General features: G+C 45.9%; 2 protein-coding genes across 9 annotated transcripts in view; one reads left to right on the forward strand and one right to left on the reverse strand.

Annotated features, from left to right (window-relative positions):
* The window catches only part of FBXW4 (F-box and WD repeat domain containing 4), an 85,328-nt gene extending 77,909 nt beyond the window's left edge, over nt 1–7,419 (forward strand). The window contains exon 10 of one of the 4 annotated variants that reach the window (XR_004323818.1): nt 6,904–7,418. Coding sequence is in view for 2 of the 4 variants with exons in the window: in XM_032491051.1 (XP_032346942.1) it covers nt 6,904–7,014 (111 nt within the window). In the remaining 2 variants the exon portion in view is untranslated. Of the gene's footprint in view, nt 1–6,903 lie in introns of all 4 variants that reach the window. The other 3 variants (XR_004323819.1, XM_032491051.1, XM_032491052.1) reach the window with 3 other exon arrangements.
* DPCD (deleted in primary ciliary dyskinesia homolog (mouse)) lies at nt 240–19,332 on the reverse strand. 5 transcript variants are annotated; one of them, XM_014557811.2, is made up of 7 exons: nt 19,189–19,289; nt 17,498–17,509; nt 14,565–14,645; nt 8,790–8,914; nt 8,312–8,445; nt 1,077–1,179; nt 242–555 (listed from the first exon to the last, which is right to left on the reverse strand). In XM_014557811.2, the coding sequence occupies exons 1-7, from the start codon at nt 19,250–19,252 to the stop codon at nt 451–453; spliced, it is 624 nt and encodes a 207-aa protein (XP_014413297.1). In that variant the 5' UTR covers nt 19,253–19,289; the 3' UTR covers nt 242–450. The 5 variants fall into 5 exon arrangements, with proteins under 5 accessions (XP_006182998.1, XP_014413297.1, XP_032346947.1 ...); XM_006182936.3 differs by lacking the exon at nt 17,498–17,509 and having other exon boundaries at nt 240–555; nt 19,189–19,327; XM_032491056.1 differs by lacking the exon at nt 17,498–17,509 and having other exon boundaries at nt 14,565–14,717; nt 19,189–19,299.
* Between the last annotated feature and the right edge of the window lie 2 nt (nt 19,333–19,334).

The raw sequence follows: 19,334 nt of genomic DNA on the forward strand, positions 1-19,334 counted from the left end.
GCAAGCTAAGGTAGCACACAGGGTCCCTTCCAGCCTCGTCCTCTGAGTTTATGAGTTTATGCAGAAAGGTTGGGGAAGGCTCTCTCGCCCTCTTCTCCACCTAAGGCCCATACCTGCCTTTATGTAGAAGGAAGGCTCTATGTTGGAGGCCGGCCCCTAGTCTAGAGGAGAAGGAAATGTCATTACCAGCACCCTCCCCAGGGGCAGGGACATACAGAGGTGGACAGGAGGGCAGTGCACCCACAGTGACTCAGAATGACTTTACTCAGGAGAGAAGACCATGGGCAGGGGCTAAGAGTGCTCCAGGGCCCAGTTCTTACAGAGCCTGGACAGTCCCCAAAAGAAAAGGGGCAGCCCCTGTGCCAGAAAGGCCCAAGTCTTGAAGTCTCACAGGCCTACAGGAAGAGCCTCACCCACTCTCCGTGCCTGAAGGGCAGGCTTTGGGGTCCACTACTGGGTCTTGCAGTCCCCGTCACTGCCGTGGGCTGTCTTTAGCTTCTTCAGCTCCTTCTGCAGCTCTGATTCAGCTACCAGGACCTCCTTTGGCTTCTGATACTGTGTATGGGACCAGGAAGAGGACATGATTCAGTCACATCACCCCTCCCTACACACACACACACACACACACACACACTCACTCACACACACACTCACTCTCTCTGGGCCCCTTCTATCCCCTTTATTCCAAGATGAGGATATTGCAGCCTATAGGACTGAATGATTTGCTCCCGCAGGGAGAGGGAAGAACAGATTTAAACTTGGGGATGGGCATGCTGGGGAAAGGGTTAAGACCAGCCTCATGGCTCAGGATCCCAAAGAACAAAGGTTTCTTTTCTTCAGGAAAACCTCTCATCACCTTCACCCCATTATCCTCTTCCAGCTATGAGTTTAAGATCAAGTTCCTCCCTCAGCCCCCACCTGCTCGTTCCATGCTCGAGCAGGGATGCCTGTTCTCTAGCAAGCACACCCCAGGGGTTGTTGGAGCTGGAACTGGGGACTCCTATGGAGCGTGAAGTGGGCAGGGAAAGAGGCAGCCTCTCCCTGACATAGTGGCCAAGAAGTCTGACGAATCTTACGGAGATGATGAGGGTGCAGTTGGCATGAGCAAAGCTCAGTGAGGAATCATCCAGAGGTAGCTGGTATCTGTCTAGGTCAGGAATGGAGAACTTCTTGTAGTACCTGTGGGGACACCAAAAGGCCATGGGGACACCCATCAAGATGACCCCAACAGTTGGGCATCAGGCCCTCTGACACCAAGCTTCTACACAGTTCTCCTACACCTTCCACACAGCCGAAGACGAAGAAGGGAAGCCAGTTAGAACACCAGTATTTTAGAGCTTAGTGGCCCTAGAAGAAAAAGAATGAAAGGCCTTATGGCCAGTCCAGTGGTAGAAGAACAGGGCCAGTCATAATTCCTTAATTAGACCAGGCTGGAGTGACATACTTAAGGCTCAGGACTCCTAAAGACACAGAGAAGCAGCCTCATGGAATAACAGCTCAGGCAAGCCAGACCTCTGCACCCCCAAGAAATTGATGTCAGAATAAGGACATGTAGGGCTGTGCTCCAAAGCTGGGGACTGATAGCTGCCATTTAACATGGAACTTTCATTGAGGGCCTCAGCTACATTCTCCTCCTCTGGGGTCTTTCAAGGCCTTGTTAGCCTGACTCTACTTGTAGGCCAGAGGGGAAGTACATCCACAAGGAGAAATCTAAGAGAACAAACCCTGTGACTCCTGACAGACTCCTGCTGGATCTCTCAGGCTCTGGACTCCTTTGCTGGCCCTGAGACCCCACTCCTCCATCTTCACATACCACACACAGTCCCTGTCACCTACCTGCAGGTGCCAGTCCAGAGATTAATGATCCCTTTTAGTAGGGGGAAAAAAAAAACCCAGAAAAGCCCAGATAGCAACATCCAACCCATAATGAGTGTAACTGGACTTTGTTTTGCAGGAAATTTGACCTCCTTTACCAAAGAGGAAACTCAGGCTTGGAGACAGTGAAATGTCTTGCCTGGTTTCATAGCCAGATGTCCAGTGGAGTCAGGATTAAAGTTCCCTGATCCTGGTCTTATTACACCAGCGAACAAAGAATGGCCCCCTCATCTATAGCAATAGGCCCGTTTGCCATTTTCCTTGGTGGGTGTGTAAACTAGGTCTGGCCAGTGGCTGCCAGACCTGTGACCTGGGCATGGCATCACTGCTGCTGCAAGGCTGTGTGTGCTAAGCAGGGAAGCACTGCAGGCAGGTGCAAACAAACTCAACAGTGAGGGGCCTGGTGAGGATGGGACTTTTAATACTTCAGAGGGGCCTGGTCCTTGTGACAGGTACTGCAAGTCCACTTCAAAAGCCCTGATGCCCTGGGGACTCAGAGCATTGACATCAATGCAGCACTTCTACCCTGCTCTCCTTGCCTAAATCCCTCAGTTTAGTGGAGACTCTCAGGGCCCCTCTCCTCCCAGGTTCCCACTCCCCTCTGAGGTGCTGGGACCCAAGGCAGGAAAAGAATGTTTACTTAAAGGCTGACAGTTCAAAAGGAGTGGGGGCTGGGGGATCCTAATGGCACCACAAGTTTGCTTTATTTTCCAAAGCTCTGCCCCAGGGAAAGGCGATCCATCTGCCTGCAAACCAGGTTGGAATGCCGGCCTCATCCTCTTCCTAGCCAGCCCAGGCTGAGGGCTCTTCCTGGGGCCCTTGGTCTGGCCAGCAAAGGTGGCAGACACTGATAATGGGGGGAGTCAGAGGTTAAACAGCAGAGATTAGATGAACACAAAGGCTTGTTAGGAAGTGTTAAGATCTTCTAACATCTTCCGTGCAAATATACACAAGAAGCAGAACCAGGAGAGAAGCAGCCCAGCACACAGAGCTCAGCCGAACTGATAAGGCCTGTGTAAGGCCCTGCCGTGCAGAATGTGGGGATGTCCTTTCTGCCTACCTGGCTGTGTGCCAGGAAGGAGGGACAAGGACACACCAGGCTGGCGTAGTAGGACTGGGAAAAGAATCCCGGGGCTTGGCCTCAACAGCAATGACTAGATCAAAGGGAACTCGAGTTGTGTGGCTTGCCGCCCCTTCTCTGTTCTCCCAACCTTTCACAAGGCAGAGGGGCACAGAGGCAGAGTGGGTCTCGAGGCTCAGCTCTGTTTTGAGTCTATTCTAATGGATTTAGTTTATTGGTTGAGGTTAAACAATTTTCCTGACAGGCAGTCTTAAAGGGGTATGGGACATCTGCTTTCTCTCCTCAGGGAGCAGCCTACTCCCTTATCTACATCCCTGGCCTTGGGGTTTGCCCTGAGAGACACCACACTTGACTTTCTCACCAGCACCTGGACTAGAGAGGGACTCACTGTGCTTCTAGGAAAGTCCAAATGTTCAGCCTCAGGCAGCAGCAAGTAGGCAGCAAACATTTCTTAGGTGTCAACTGTGTCCTAGGCCTTGAGCTATGAGCTGGAGATTTAAGGATGAAGAACAAGGCCTATCCCTGCCTGAGGAGAACCTGTGTTTCTGCTAAAAAGCTAAGCCCTTATAGTGGAGTGGTTCCTGGGCTTTTGCTGATGCACAACAACACCCCATTCTCACTTCCTTTCCCCATCCTCAGTCTCAGGCACACAGTGAAAGCTGACATGTATGGATGCTTATTCTGTTCCAGGCACCATTTCATACACATCGAATCCTCAAAACAACCCTCCCAGGTTGATTACTTCCGTTATCCTCCTTTACAGAAGAGGAAACTGAGGCACAGAAAAGTTAGGTATCTTGCCCAAGTCACAAAACTGGTAAATGGAGATGCCCTTGTTACAGGGATAATCCCCCAAATCTCCTGACCCCTCTATCTCTCAACATTCTTACCTCAAAGTAACAGACCACCTGATCAAGGTTCCCTGCGTCTGTCCAAGATGGGGCAGATATCCCCCCCCCCCCCCGCCAAGATCCAGCTACCCTGCAGGCCCCCTGACACATAGTGGTCTGCATATAAGTGTTCAGAAGATGTATGTGGAAGCAAAGGCTCTCAGGAGGATTCCTGGCCCTGCCCTGTGACTCTGGGCAGACCACTTAACTTCTGGGCTTATTTCTTACTCCAAATTCCTTCCTCAAATAAAGGAGTCGCCCTCAATGAACTTTAAGTCACTGTCAAAGGGACCAGAACAGGCCAACTTTGTACTTCTCTCCAACCTGTGCCAAAAGAACAGCTTCTTCACTTCGGCTACTTTAGAACTGACCCACTGCACCCCATCACTCTTTCTACCATCTCCCCTTCCCAATTCCTGGTCCTTTCCCAACCCATTCTCCCCTGTGGTGAACTGAGAAAGGACACAAGAGGCCAGGCCTTCAGAGAGAGACTCTGGAGGAGGTTGAAAGTAGAAGCAGGGTGGCTATGCAGTCACCTGGGCCATGGCCCACACACCTCCAGGGGCTGCTCTGCACACCTGCACACAGGCTCAGCCAGAGACGTCTAGAGAAGCCTCTAGTCAGCCCACCCCTTAGAGAATCATTAGGCAAATCTTCCTTCTTTCTTAAAGATTAATGATCCAGGCAAACTGGTCATCCCTGCCTACAGTAGCCCCTCCTAGAGAGTCACAATGCACAGTCACAATCTAAAGGCTCTCAGCAGTCCTACCAAAGAAAAGGTTCTTCCAGAGTTTCCTAAACTTGTTTGACCACAGAATCCTTTTTTCTAGTAATGCCTTTATAAGCTCTTCCACAGTGTTAGTATTACTGACATCAAATCAGCCAAGCTCCCTTCAGGTTTCAATTCCAAAAAATTGTCAAGGACCTGCTTCAGGCCAGCCATTGGTCTGGGTGTTTGTACATATACGATTTCATCAAATTCCCCAATCTATGAGGTACATATGAGTACTCTCCTGTGACAGATGAGGAAACTGCCCAAAATACTATGGTTAATACGTGGCAGAGGCCAGATTTAAACTGACATCTTCCTACTCCACCACCCTACCTCATTCCCTTTACAGCTGCCAGCTTCCAGGCTGAAGCAAAAAACCTTCTTTCTGCACAAACACTCTTACTGGGAACAGATGGTGCCACAAAAGGATCCTGGGGAATCACTTTCTTCCTTCCCTGATTCATCCCTCACTGTTACCTGAGGCCAAGGATATGACACACAGGAATCAATTCCTTCAAGAAAAGTGGCCAACCCAGTTCTTCCAGGACAAGGCAGGTATAGGTAAAGGAATTCTGGCTTTTATCAGCAACCACAGTCCAGAATATTAGAACCTCCAGGTGAAGGAAGTCAAATCAGAGAGAAAAACCACAGTGTGGTAGAAACCGCAGTGGCCTGTCACTAACTTCCCCTTTGGCAAGTCATTCATCGTGCTGACTTTATAGATACACTTACATAATTATTAATATATAACACAAGAATAAAAATACGTATGTACCCTGTCCATCCCTGGACAGTGTGATGATAAGAAAACAGATCTTTAAAGTATCTTTAAAAAGTTAAAACACCGCTCAAAAGAATAGCCATTGAGTTCTGTTTATTTAAGGGTAATAAAGGTATAAGATACATTCCTACTCCAGGTAGATGAAAATGCCAGTAGGCTCAGGAAAGAGCCAGTTGAGGGTTTAACAGCCTCTGTCACCTTCCTCCCAGCAGAGGGACAGAGGAAGGCTATGCTGAGCCAGGCAGGGCCACTGGACTCTAAATCTCATTGTGGGCTCTGAAGTGGGCACTCACATACTCCTCTCCCCTCTGTGGGAATCCAACCCAGGCCCTGACCCCTCCTCTGGGGGCACTACACGTATCCCACCTGGCCTCACCCATCAGTTCAAACATGTACCTCCCCCCTTGCCTTGGGCGCCGGAGTGGGCCTCTGGCCATGGAGCTTCTGGCCAACAGCGCCACCTATGGCTGGACACTCGCAGGAGATGGAACCCAGAGGATCTGCCTGCAGATGAATTTTTTGGTGAGCTAGCTAGCCTCTCTTCTCTCACTCCCTGGTAATCACATTTCAGCTTGATATCTGTATTCGACAGTGACCTCTGGGGGACAAAAGGGAGGCAGCAGCCAGCTCCACAAACTACTGGGCTGCAGATTCAAGTGCTATCAGAAGCACTTTTATTCCTAGTTTGGACCCAGGGCCTCTTACGCCAGGGACTGCTTGCTGAAGCACAGAGTTTGTTTTCCTAAAGGAAATTTCTCTGTTGTCTGAAATTGCTAAATTCCACTTTAGGCACTGACTCCTGTTAATGATGAGAACAATAACAGGAATAAACTGCCTTTTATCTGAGGGCTTCAAAGTGCCTTATAAACGCAAACCCTTATTATTATGACTTTATATTTATAGACAAGGCCCACTGCAGGGGCTGCTGGCTGCATGTACAGCAATAATCCTGAAATTAATTCATTCATCTCCACCCCTTCCCCACCCCTTAACCCTGCCAAAGTGACAGGGTGTGGAGGTCACAAAAGGAAGGTAGAACGCATGGCTGCACTAGGGGAGCCTGGGAGCCATGCTGCTTCCCTGTGGGCATCATGGACATGGGAGGGGAGGCTGGCACCACACCACCTGAGAAGATAGACAAACAGCTGGGTTCTTCTTACTGCTTGCAAACAGTGGATAGATGGTGGTACTTTGGGCCAAAGCTTAGCATACCATGAAACATGTTGGGGGGCTTCACAGTTTGTGGACCAATGACTTATAAAACCTCCTATCTCAATGCCCCATATCTGTTTCATGGGAGTTGGTCCTATACTGCAATCCCTCTGGCCCAGGTCACAATCAAGTTGTTACAAGGCTCTTCTCTTCTGTGATCAGTCACAGCTCCAGAAACCCAAATGAGATCAATGCATTTCCAAGATGATCAGCCCAGAAGCAGCCCTGCCAGGATCAGATCTCTACTTGGTCACCTTCTGTCCCCATAACCCTACATTTTGCCTCCCCCCAGCAGACCATGAGAAGAGCAGCAAAAGGAAGTGGAGTAGCCCTTCTGAAACATAATGCAAGAGACTTTCAAGAGGCAAAGCACCTGCCTACTGGGCCCCCCAGCAGACCATGAGAAGAGCAGCAAAAGGAAGTGGAGTAGCCCTTCTGAAACATAATGCAAGAGACTTCCAAGAGGCAAAGCACCTGCCTACTGTCCCTCAGTCCAGGGAGGGATCAAGTTTGCTGCTCCCAGACCAGGACTTTAAAGTTCTGCAACTGCCACCTCAGACAAGTGTGCGCTCCAGGCCATGGCTCCCTGCCAGCTCCAGCAGTGATGTCACTAGATCAAGTTTACCATGGCCTGGATCCAGCCAGAGGTCAAGGTCACAATAATCTTTTAGACTACACTGTATAGCACAGGGAAATATACACAAAATGTTATGATAACTCACAGAGAAAAAAATGTGACAATGAGTGTGTATATGTCCATGAATAACTGAAAAATTGTGCTGAACACTGGAATTTGAAACAACATTGTAAAATGATTATAAATCAATAAAAAATGTTAAAAAAAAAAAAAACTGAAAGTCAAGAAAACTTTCCTGAAATATTTCCCAGAATATTTTGCAGTACAGATTGAAAGAGCACACCATGTACCTAAATATGTTGACCCAGAACCACAAACACCAGGACACATTCTAGAACAATTGCTGGGCTTTAAAGAAAAATAAAAAAATTTCTTTGCACACTTAAGACACACATAGCATGTGACTTATGAAAGAAAGGAAATTAGATTATTATCAGACTTTTTGACAGCAAAGATTTATGCCAGAAGAAAATGGAATAATATACTTAAGATACTCAAGGAAACAAAATGTGAGCAAAAGATTTTGTATCCAGTAAGATTGACACCAACTGTGATCAACATGCAAGAACTCAGGGAATATTGTTCTCATGGGCCCTTATTAAAGTGTCTACTAGAGATCAAGTCCACCAGAAACATTAGAGAGACACTGATGCAAGAATTTGTGGTGAACATGAAATACATTGTTGCTTGTAGAAAAAAAAAAAAAAAAGAAACACTTAAGATCTCAAATCAATGGCCAAGTGATTCTCTCATCCCCTCATTCATGCAACATATATTTATTGAGCCCCAGTATGTGCCAAGTACTAGACCAGACATACACTGTATAAACTTCCCTGCCCTGATAGAGCTGATTACATTATTCAAGCTGGTCCTGCAGAGAGGAAACCCTTCAGCTTTCAGCGCCTACTGGGGCTTCAGTGCAGCCTTCCTCCCTCCCTCAGAGCTGGAAGAGGAGGTTTCTCTGCCCTCAGGGTAGGAAGCAGTCTGAGCCCTAACCTCAGGTCAAACCCCATCCCACACCCCACTCATACTCAGGCCGGAAGGTGCCCACTACGCCACTTACTTTTTGTTTGTTGTTCTGATGACAACACAGCGCTCCTTCTGGTCCACACAGACACTATAGACATCCTTAGGGTATGGGAGGTTTCGAATTCGCCACTGGAAACTCATCTTGGTGTCCTTGCGTATGAAGATGGGCTGCAGAAGACAAATCCAACTCGAGGGCTGTTCTTGGAGAGGGCCAGGAAGAGATGACTCCCCCCTCCACAAAGCTCTACCAGGGGGCACAATGGGAGACCCTCAGATCTTCTGTACAGCTCCCCTCTGATGCTGTCATTGCTGTGACATTCTAGGCCTGGAGCCTCGCCCTGGGATGACCAAGCCAAAACCCTTGGGGTATTCATTCAAGCAAATGTTTCTAGAGCACTGTGTCCAGCTGGGCACACTGGAAATGAGGAGGTGAACAAGACACGGTGCCTGCCCTCGAGGGCCAGCAGCCCACTCCCCCCAGCCTCCCCAAGACACCTGACAGACAGACATACATTGGCATTGCTTTCCTTGATGAGTTCAGGCCCCAGGCTCCCTGCTCCTGGGAGTGCTGGCTCTCCCACCTCAATCTGCCACTGGCCCAAGGCTCCCAGGGCACTTTTCACACGCCACTTTCTCACTGGGGAGAGAAGGAAGGAATGGGATTATGGGGAGGAGGATTCTGCTGAATCATCAATGTCACAACAGGAAACTAGAACAGGATGAAAGTGGGAGCTGGCTGTGTCCATCAGAGCAGGGACCTCGCAACCTCTGAAATCTCAGTAGAGCATTTCAATATTAGACAACCTGTAAAGCCCATATCACGAGTGCCCAGACAAAAGGGGAACCGCAGTAAATCTCTGAAAGGAGCCAAATGGAGTTCAGAAACCCCCAAGTGTGACTTCAAGCACGGGGAACATGGAAGGGTTAGCAAAAGGGCAGCTACTGGTAACAGGAAAAATGTGGACCCCAAAAAGTATGAGCTGCCATGCATTTTTCCCTCTAAAAATGTGCAAAGGAAAAAGGAATTAAAAGGGTGAAAGCTGATAGGGAGATCTGTCTCACGATTCAGAAACCCAAATATGGAACTCCACTTATTTCAGGTGTACCTGGCTTAAAACAATTGACCCAGAGTTGTATCTACAGGAAATTATAGGCACACACAATGTTTTAAATGCATTATTTATAAAAGGTCTAAAGTGAATTTTTTGGAGAGTGGAATCATCCTTTTATAATGCAAGTAATTATCTGTATTTTACCTTGTTTTAAAACCCAAGTGTTTGCATAAGGTGCTTTTTCAAGTAAGGCACATACCTTATGTAAATTCTAAGTGAAAAGACTAATCCAGCAGACATCACCTGAAAGCCCCCGCCGGGATGTTGGGAAGCCCACACAGTCCCGACACAGTGACTGCTATCAGGGCGACCCCTCTGCCCCCGCCCTCTCTGCGCGCTGGGTGTCTTCCAGCCTGGGGAGCCCTGGGGCTGCTTCAGGCCAGCAGCCTTCCTGAAGCTGCTGTGAGGAGCTAAAAACTCAGAAAGTGCCTGATGTCATGTCATAGTTGTCCCGTCTGCTCCTTTTTAAACTGGGCTGCAGGGTAAGAGCTGCTGTGCCATTCTCAGGATGGGTTTCTTTGAAACCTTTTGAACAGCTGTGCCAAACCCAAACACGCTCACTGCTCTGAGTAAGGCACACAAGCTGAACACAAAAGTGTGCTGTAAAATTAGAATTTTCCCTTGAATATGTGCTTTTATAAGGTCTGCTGCATTCTGCAGTGTGATTTTATTACATCTCAGGGCCAAAAATTCTCCCTAAAAACACATTTCCAAGTTTATAATGAAAATTAATAAGGAAGAGTAAAACTTGGAAATATGCTTTATAGGCAACTTTTTTTTCCCTCACAAATACTTCTACTCTCTTAAGTGAATGGACTGTGACCGGGAGTGTATCCAAATCTGTTCATGTAATACCTCTCGCTTAACTGGAAGCCAGCCTTCTGGGGGCCTCTGTCACAGTTGTAGATTCAGAAGTGACAAATGCCTCTAAGCAGTGGCTTATTGTGACAAGACCCATGTATCTCACTCTATACTGTAGGAAAGATCACTTCCAGATTCTCACTCAGACCATGTATAAAGTGTAGAATAAGGCAGGAAATTAATTTTTTCCCAGGCATACTGACAACACTATGACAGGACAGCTCACATTAGAGGGCAGCATCAGAACTAAAAATTTAGCATGTGGGACCATTTGGTTTAAGGGCAAACCAGCACCCTTAGACCCTGATGGGATCGCGATATGATAGAACACAGTCATCACAGAGTTGAACACATCGACTGCCACGTCATCCAAATCTGGGTGACAGTTGTGTTTCCTCAGGGGCACCCAAGCCACATGGGCAAGCAACGTGTTAAAGGTGGAGGTTCCTTTAGAAAGCATCTAGTCCAATACCTGTATTTTTCAAATGAGAAATAGCCATTTCATCCCTGCCCGCTCTCCATTCAACCCTCGCCACCACTCTCCATGACGACTATTCATACTCTTTGCCAAGGCTCAGAGAGATAAACTACAGCAAAGGCCACAGCTAAAATTCACGTCTCCTAACACCAAGGCCAGAATCTGAATCATTAATAAAAGGCTAATAACGTGTATTCTATAAATATTCGATAAGCATATATGATATTTAGAAGGTCTGCTTTTTTAAAAAGTAGCTCCATTCTTTTTTATATTTTAGCCTTTAAAGGAAAAGCTTAGATTATTTGAAAACGTAATTTGTGGAAAACACCTAACTATCTGGTGCTGGATAAGTGAGGTGCTCCTGTAAGACTGGGCCCTGTTAAATCATGTGTCTTGAAGCACGATGCCGGGGTGGCCACGAAACCAGGAATTCTGACCCCAGGATTTCCTGTCTACTTTTTTATCTAAGGAATGTTGGGTTTTGAACAGAAACCTTCCCAAGGAGTACCCTAAGGAGGAGGAAAGTCAGCTACTGTTTTCTTTACTGCTGACCTTAAAAGCCACTCAGGTCACAGGAACCTGGACCCTTGGCTATTTCAACGTTCTTTAAAAACAAAACAAAACAAAACACCTTGGATTAAATTCTTTGTTTGAACACAAAGAAAGTCTCCCCCCTCCTTCCCTTATAAGATCCAATAAATGATTTGGTGAAGTCCTTGTTATTCCTCCCATGGAGGTGGGCATGAATGAACACATGCAAACACACACTGTTTTGTCTTTCTTGTCCTGTCTTTGTTCCTGAACTCAAGGACAGCTCCTGCGGCAACAGAACACTGTTTCCACCTGCTGTCACTCTGATTTGATTATATTTTAAACCCAAACTGGTGTGTGCAAGGCAGCTCCCTGGGACACTGTCATATCTTCCTGGCTGAGCCAGGGCCAGTCCTCGGAAAGGAGACTTTCATTGACCCTATAAAGGGTCTGATGGGGAATATATGAAGGAGGCAGCGCCTGGAGGCTTTTCCCTAAGTCAGCAGGAAGCAGGCTGATGTCCCAGACTGCTGAAAGGAGACCCCATCTTTCAGGTGGGCTGGAAAGTAGAGGTCCTAAAGGCCTCTTTCCCCAGAGCTCCAAGCCCTGGCCCATTTCCAATGTGGATAATTACATTCCCCTTTCCTAAATACTCCCTGCAGCTTAAACTGGATGCAGGATTCTTCTTTTCTGCCCTAAAACACTGCAACATTGCTATGTGGCTATTAAACAGCTGCCACGTCCCATCCCTGAGGAGGCTGAAGGGAATCGAGTGGGTCATTTATAAAGCCGGTGAAGTGCTTGGGGATGAAAGTGCTCAATATCCTCCAAATGCAGCCTGGGGTGGTTAGGCTGGCGGTCAAATACCAAAGCAGATTAAGCCGGTAATCCGAATGTAATCGCTGGGAGACGACCTGCCCTTCAGCCTCTGCCCCCCTGGACATGCTGTGTTCTTCTGGGGCTGGCTTGATGTTCCGATCATTGTTATGGGGCCCTTCAGCTTCTTTCCTCTATGAATACACATACAACATTCATTGTGGGGGGTGGGGATGAATAGCACTGAGAGGGTAGGAAAAAAATATGACCCTACTATGCTTATTAACACCAACTGGAAGAGCTCCGACCTAGACGGATGCACCATTGGCAATTCTCTCTGTAAATTACTTTCTGGGTTTCTCAAACAGAAATCCAGTTTGGCCAATTAGCCAATTTGTATAATTAGCTGAAAAAAGGGAAACTATTCCCATTTACTGCCCACAAAACCCACCCACATTTTCCTTCATAGAATGCACAGGTGAAAGTCAGCTCAGCCTTTGTGATTATTTATACTTAAAAATGAAAAATGAACAGTATTTTGCAAGCTGGCAGGGGCAGGGTGGGGTGGTTGGAGACAGGTAAGAAAAGGGGCAGTTGTTCAAAGGGCCCAGCGGTTTGAGTGGTGTGTTCCTCTCTGCCCTGTTCCCACCAGCCCCTCCTCATTCTGGGGAGAACAAAATTTAGTAAGAAAAGAAAAGAGGATTAAATATACTCAACTCCCAAGAGTATGTTGTTGGAGACTAATCAGACAGAACTGGGCTTAAATCCTAGCTCTGTAACTAACCAGCTATGTGATTCTGAGCAAATTGCTTAACCTCTTGAAGCTTCCATTTTTTTCTGACTATAAAATGAAAACAACAGTACCTACCAGTGGGGCTGTAATGAGGATGATTCATATAAAGCACTTACCATGGTGCCCAATAAAAGTTACGGAATTAGTATCATTTTAGGTAAACTTTAGCCAAACAATTTCTCCTATGAACCTTCATTTTTTACTTTAAGAAAAAAAGAGTTTGGAGGCCACTGTCTGTTCTCCACTTGCCAAGAGGGAGAGTGACAGGTTCATGTGGGATGGATGCTACAAATCAAAGAACCTAGACTTGTTTTTCATTTTAATTTCATGTCCAAGCACAACTAAGAGGCCTGGGTTTTATGTGTTTGTTTTTATAGCCACAGCAGCAATAGCTGTTTTATTTGCTCTGTGTGGAGAAGAGAGGTGACGCTGAGGGCTGGCGAAGAAGAGCTGCGGCTAGTCTCTAGCCTGGTGATGGTGGTGGTCAGCTCACATGACCTCTGCTTTCATAAACTCGCCCCTGTTAGGCATTCCAAGGCTGTCACCCTCTGGGAGCGCTATAAATTACAATGCATTGTAAGGATATTACTACTGTATTGGTTTCCACCAAATCAGTGTCATATGCTAAACACATCAAGATTTTTAATAGCACCAGACTAAGCCAATTGGGACTGGGGGCCAAGCAGCTCATAATAAGTGGGGATCAACACTTCACTGTGCAACTGAACATGCGCAGGACACACATTTTAAGACCGGAGACTAAGAGAATGCAAACCAGTATAATCCATGTTGTCAGTTCTAGACGTTTATGAGCTGTCAGAAAAAGGGAAAAATAAATTCCCTCGCCAATACTACCTGTCGATCAGGCCAAGGAAGAAATTAAAGTCAAGAATAATGACAAGAAAATAACCCAGCCCATGATTCCATCATTGGTGTTAGCATTTCAGGTGAAACTTAATAAAGAGACCAACTCCCACTGCTGACAGCCTCAGGCCCTGGGTCAAAGAACCAGCCACCTAGCTCTGGGAAGTCAGTTAATGTTGATATGCATACCTGAGAAAAGAGAATGGACAGATCAAATAATTTCCAGAAATCCAAGCTACAGCCCCTCTTCATAAGCCTATTCTTAAAGGAAAAAGCATGCAGGAATGAAAGTAACAATGGTGCAAGATCACCATTTCTACCTCCTACTCCCTTTGATTCAGACATTCTCCAAGATGAGGGACATATTTAATAGAGCTGCCTCTGAGGCAAGGTCAAAGGCTGCTGCCTCTGATATTTGCTTGTTCCTGATGTAGCTTCAGGAAACAGAACAAAAAACAAGTGAAAAAAATTACAGGGAACACCAGCCCTTACCACTACTCAGCTGACGTTTACTTCCAATTCCACATTCTCTGTGAAGTTTTTCCCAATGGTTTCTCTACATCCCTGTTCCCACCTTAGAAGAATTTCTCACTCTCTCATTTGTCTAGGGATGGACTGAGGTTTACTGGTCCAGCAGGCTCCCACTCCATCTCTGGTGTCCAGCCCTGACTTCAGATTATTCTCAGGAACAATCTTGCCTCAAGGGCCTCGGTCTCCCCTAGCTTCCACATGTGGAGCTGGGCTCCTCCGTGAAGCCTCAACTCAGTGAGGTAACCTGTGTATAGATCACCCCAAGTGTTCCTAAGGGCCCTCTGGGAGCCCCATCACTTACCAAGTAGTTCACTTGTCTTCTCATCATATTCTTCGGCCATCTCCTTCCCATCTGGGAACAAATAGTGCACCTTCCTTCTCCCTAGGCACAAAGCAGAGAGTGCCTTACCCCTAAGCCTCCTCTTGCCTTGGGCCTTGCAAGTCAAGGATCTACCTGGGAAACATTAACAGCCTTGGGTGTATTAAAAAATCTTCCCAGAGCCTCCCACAAACTCCTGGCCAACCATCACCCACCATTACTTTAAGACATGTCCTGGGACTCTCTTTCTGAAACTTTCTCTGAAAGTGTCTTGGCTCAGCTGATTCTTCCACCAGCAATAGCTCCAAACTTCTTCCCAACTGTTGAACAACTCCTTGCCCTTCAAAATTCAGCTCAAATGTCACTTCCGCTGGGAGGTCTTCCTAAACTATCACCCCAGCCACCCTGGTAAAGCCACCGCTTCCTTGTTTATGCCTCCCTAGTGCTTTATCCATATCCACAGTGGAGCATTTATCACACAGTATGATACTTTTAAAAACATCTGTTTTAAGAACGATATCATGTTTATCTTTCTCTCCCCAGTTCCTAAAACCAAGCCTATATGCTCAGGATACTGAACTGGGTTTCCCAACCAAGCACTCCCTCTAGCTGTGCCCTGGCTCTGCCTTCTTCTGCACATCTTTAGGCCATTCCTAGTGCACAGCCACACGATGGTAGTCTCCATGTGTTTTCTTCATGGCATTTACCTTGGTGATGATTTTACATCTATTTATGTGATTTTTTTTTTTTTATTGGCTGTCTCTTCTACTAAGATAGGAGGGGTTTTATCCACCCTACCCATGGCTTCCCCAACACCAAGCATAGTGCCTGGCACAGTTTAAGAGCTCAACTAAATACTGACTGAAAGAAAAAACATTGATTCATCTTTCACTGAAAGAATGGAAGAACCCAAAGGCATCTCCTAGCCCAACTTTCCCACCCATGCAGTATAATCATAAGCATTTTCTTAAAAGTGGCTATATAATTTCTCCTATTTTTACAAATAGGTAAGTAGATACAAGTAGGTTCCCCAGTGAAATGAATACCAGAGGATTAATGCCCAGTAGACAGGCACCCAACCTATTCCTGATGAATAGAGCCCCAAGGCCCTTAGCCAGCTAAAGGTACCACTAGCCAAACTCGCAACTGTATCTGATCTACCAAGCCTTTTTCCTGTCCGATTCACTCCCCTGAGACACAGTTCCCTTGAGTCAGTCAGTCCTAATTTGTATTCTGGGGAAACTCACGCCCAAATTTGCAGGGCCTCTCAGTAGGCCGCTAGGTTACACCACCCTTAACCATTTGTTTGGCTCATAGAGCTAGAAGAGGTTTCCTGTCAGGAGCGGTACAAGGTGCTGCCTGTGAGTGGCTGAGGGTGTCTGGCCTGATCCTCTTCTCCCCTGGAGTCTGCTGTTAAGTACAAGCAGGATGCAGTGCTTACTACGGGCCAGGCACTTTATGTGTATTACTGCATTTAATTCTCACAATAATCCTATGTGCCTCTAGTAGTTGTATTTCACAAATAAGGAAATTTGAGGCTTAAAGGTCATGTAACTTGTCCAAGGTTACAAAGCTGAGAAATGACAGGCCTGGGCTTAAACTCACTTGAGGCCAAAGTCCATGCTCTAATAACCATACCAGGATAGTCTGTATGGCTTTTAATATTTGTAAGGTTGAACACGGTTACAAGGGTTTATTGTTCATGTTTCTAGTGAACTGCCTGTTTAGGCCTTAGCCTATTTGGGTATTCATATTATCTGATTGAGTTTTGTATATATTAACCACATGTCATATATGTTGCAAATACTCTCAGTTTTAACTGCATTTTAACTTTGTTTAAAGTGGGTTTTCCCAAACAATTTAATTTTTATATAGTGAATTATATTTTCCTTTGTGGTTACTACCCAGAAGTTGTGTTTAGAATATCCTCACTTACCCAAGATCATATAGTATCTATCTATACTTTATTCTAATACATAGTTATTCTATTATTTGTATGTAGAGCCAAAAAATTTTAAGTACATTAGTATATTTTGGTGAACGAAAAAATATATATGTGCGAGTGTGTATGCATGGAAAAAAAACAGAAGTTTCTGTATGAAAATGTCAATTGTAGGGGGAAGGGTGTAGCAAGGCATGCACAAGGTCCTGGGTTCAATCCCCAGTACCTCCATTAAAACAAACAAACAAACAAAAAACCTAATTACCTCTCCCCCCCAATATTTTTTTAAATTTTTCTTAAAAAGAAAGAAAAAAACAGTCAATCATGATTATCTCTGGATGGTGGGATTATGGGTGACTTTATTTTTCCTTTTTTCTATAATGAACATAAATTATTTATGAAAAAAGTGTATTGGGTTGTCATTACCAACAAAAGTGATTCTTGGTGGGAAATAGTCGCATGCCCCACCCACTCACATACACACTAGGAGGGCAAATCTACATACAGGAGAGGTTTGATAAGAAGTGTAGCCATATATTTTGGGGTTTTTTATTTGTTTTCTTTTTTTGGATTAGGGGAGGAACCCTAACAATCTTGTTTTGTGATGTTACTAACCAAAAAACTTAACAAAATCCTGGCTGATGAAATATTTGTTTAGACAGTGTCCTGTGACCAAAAGAAGTGAAAGCAGGGACTTGAATAGATATTTGTACACCCATGTTCACAGCAGTAATTATTCACAATAAAAAAAACAGAAGCAACCCAAATACCCATCAACAGACCAATGGATAAACAAAATGTGGTGTATACACACACACACACACACACACACACACACAAAGGAAGAATATTATTCAGTCTTAAAAAGGGAGAAAATTTTGACACACACGACAAGATGGTTGAACCTTGAAGACATGATGCTAAGTGAAATAAGCCAGCCACAAAAGGACAAATATTGTATGACTCCACTTACTTGAGTTTCCTGCTATAATCAAATTCATAAAGACAGACAGTAGAATGATGACTGCCAGGAGCTGAGGATAGGGAGATTGGGGAGTTAGTGTTTAATGAGTATAGAGTTTCAGTTGAAGATGATGAAAAAGTTCTGGAGATGGATGGTGGTGATGGCTGCATGATAATGTGAATGTACTTAATGCCACAGAACTGTACAGTTAAAAATGATTAAAATGGTAAATTCTATGTTATGTGTTTCTTACAATAAAAACAAAAACCACCATCCTATGAGATAATATTCAGAACCTTTAGTTTGGCATAGGAGATCTATTACAACATACAGCAATTTATCTGCAATCTCTCTTCATTTTCCACCATTTCCCTTCAATGCTCCTTGAGAAAAGAGACCTTTTATACACTCTTGCAGCCTGGCGTCCTAGCACCTAGTAACTGACACAGTGCAGGGGGAAAATATGATGGAGTGGATGCTTCAGCCTCCCAAAATGTTTTGTTAGGCCGCTAGTAATCAGTCATATACTTTCACACCTCTGTGCCAGTACACATAAGTCATTCTCTCTGGAATAACTAACTCCTCTTCTCTACTTAGCAACCTATTCATTTTTTAGGACCCATAAACACCACCTGTTCTGTCAGGTCTTCCTTCAAAGAGATAACCATTTCCACCTCTGTAGCCTCATAGCATTTTATAGAAGAGTCCAACCTTTATTAAACACATTCTTATTTTTTTTTACGTTTCTTTTTCCTGACCACCCTGTGAACTCCTGGGACATGTCTTTTTCTTTCTATCTTCTCTAGTACACAACTCAGCGCCTAGTAAAAGCATCCCTAAATGCGTGAATAAATGAGCAAATGACCAGCTGATTTCAATTTTCACGCTTTTCCGGATTGGCCTCGCCTGTGGATGTCAGTCTGCTGGTTTCCTGAAAGCTACAGGAATTCAGACCTAATTCATTCTGGCTGCCAAATGCGTCTAGGAAGGGACCCTAAAGCTTCCAGCCCTGGGGTGCCGTTGCTCTGTCTCGCCTAAAGACCCAGGAAACATTTAGACGTTCACTTACAAACATAATATTACAGCTAGAAAGGCCCTTTGAGATAATAGAGACAATCCATCCATCTCAGTTTACAGAGGAGGAAAGTGAGGGTAAAACAAGTAAAGAGGAGGATTGGAGAGTCCACGGTAAATTAACAGAGTCGTAACTAGAGCCCAGGCCCTCCCTCTCTATAACACCAGGCTACTTTCAGCAATAGAACCTCCGAATTGAGGCTCACTGGATCCCGGGTCAGGATCCAGTTGTACCACTGACTGACTAAAGGAGCTGGGGCTGGTCTAAGTTCTAGGATTTCAGTTGCCTCTCCGTAAAATGGGGTGGAAAATTAACAACCTCTCGAGACAGCGGTGAGAAGCAAATAACATAATGAATGTGAAAGGAATTATTATCTGTTAGTAACAGAACTGAGAGCCGAGCGAGGTGGAATTAAGGAAACAAGGGGTGTTCAGAAATGCGTGTTTCAGTCACGTCATCTCTCTGGGCCTCAGTTTCCTCATCGGCAAATGCAGGACCTAGCCTGGCTGGTGGCCGCGACCTTCCAGCCCTGCCGTCCCAGGCTGAGGCCCCCCCGGAGGCACCAGGGCGGAGGGCCGGACACTGGGGGAAAGGACGAGGGAGCTCGCGAAGGACCTCGAGTTACCGTCCTGCAGCAACGCCGTCTTCTCCGCTGCCCGCAAACTCTCCAGCCAGCCGGTCACCGCCATGTTCCCTCCGCCCCGCCGCTTGCCGGGCAGCTGCCATGGCAACCTGTTCCGTCTAAGGTCACTTCCGGCTGACCCGGAAGGT

This window comes from Camelus ferus, chromosome 11 (genome assembly GCF_009834535.1).
Source record: "Camelus ferus isolate YT-003-E chromosome 11, BCGSAC_Cfer_1.0, whole genome shotgun sequence".
Lineage (NCBI taxonomy): Eukaryota > Metazoa > Chordata > Mammalia > Artiodactyla > Camelidae > Camelus > Camelus ferus.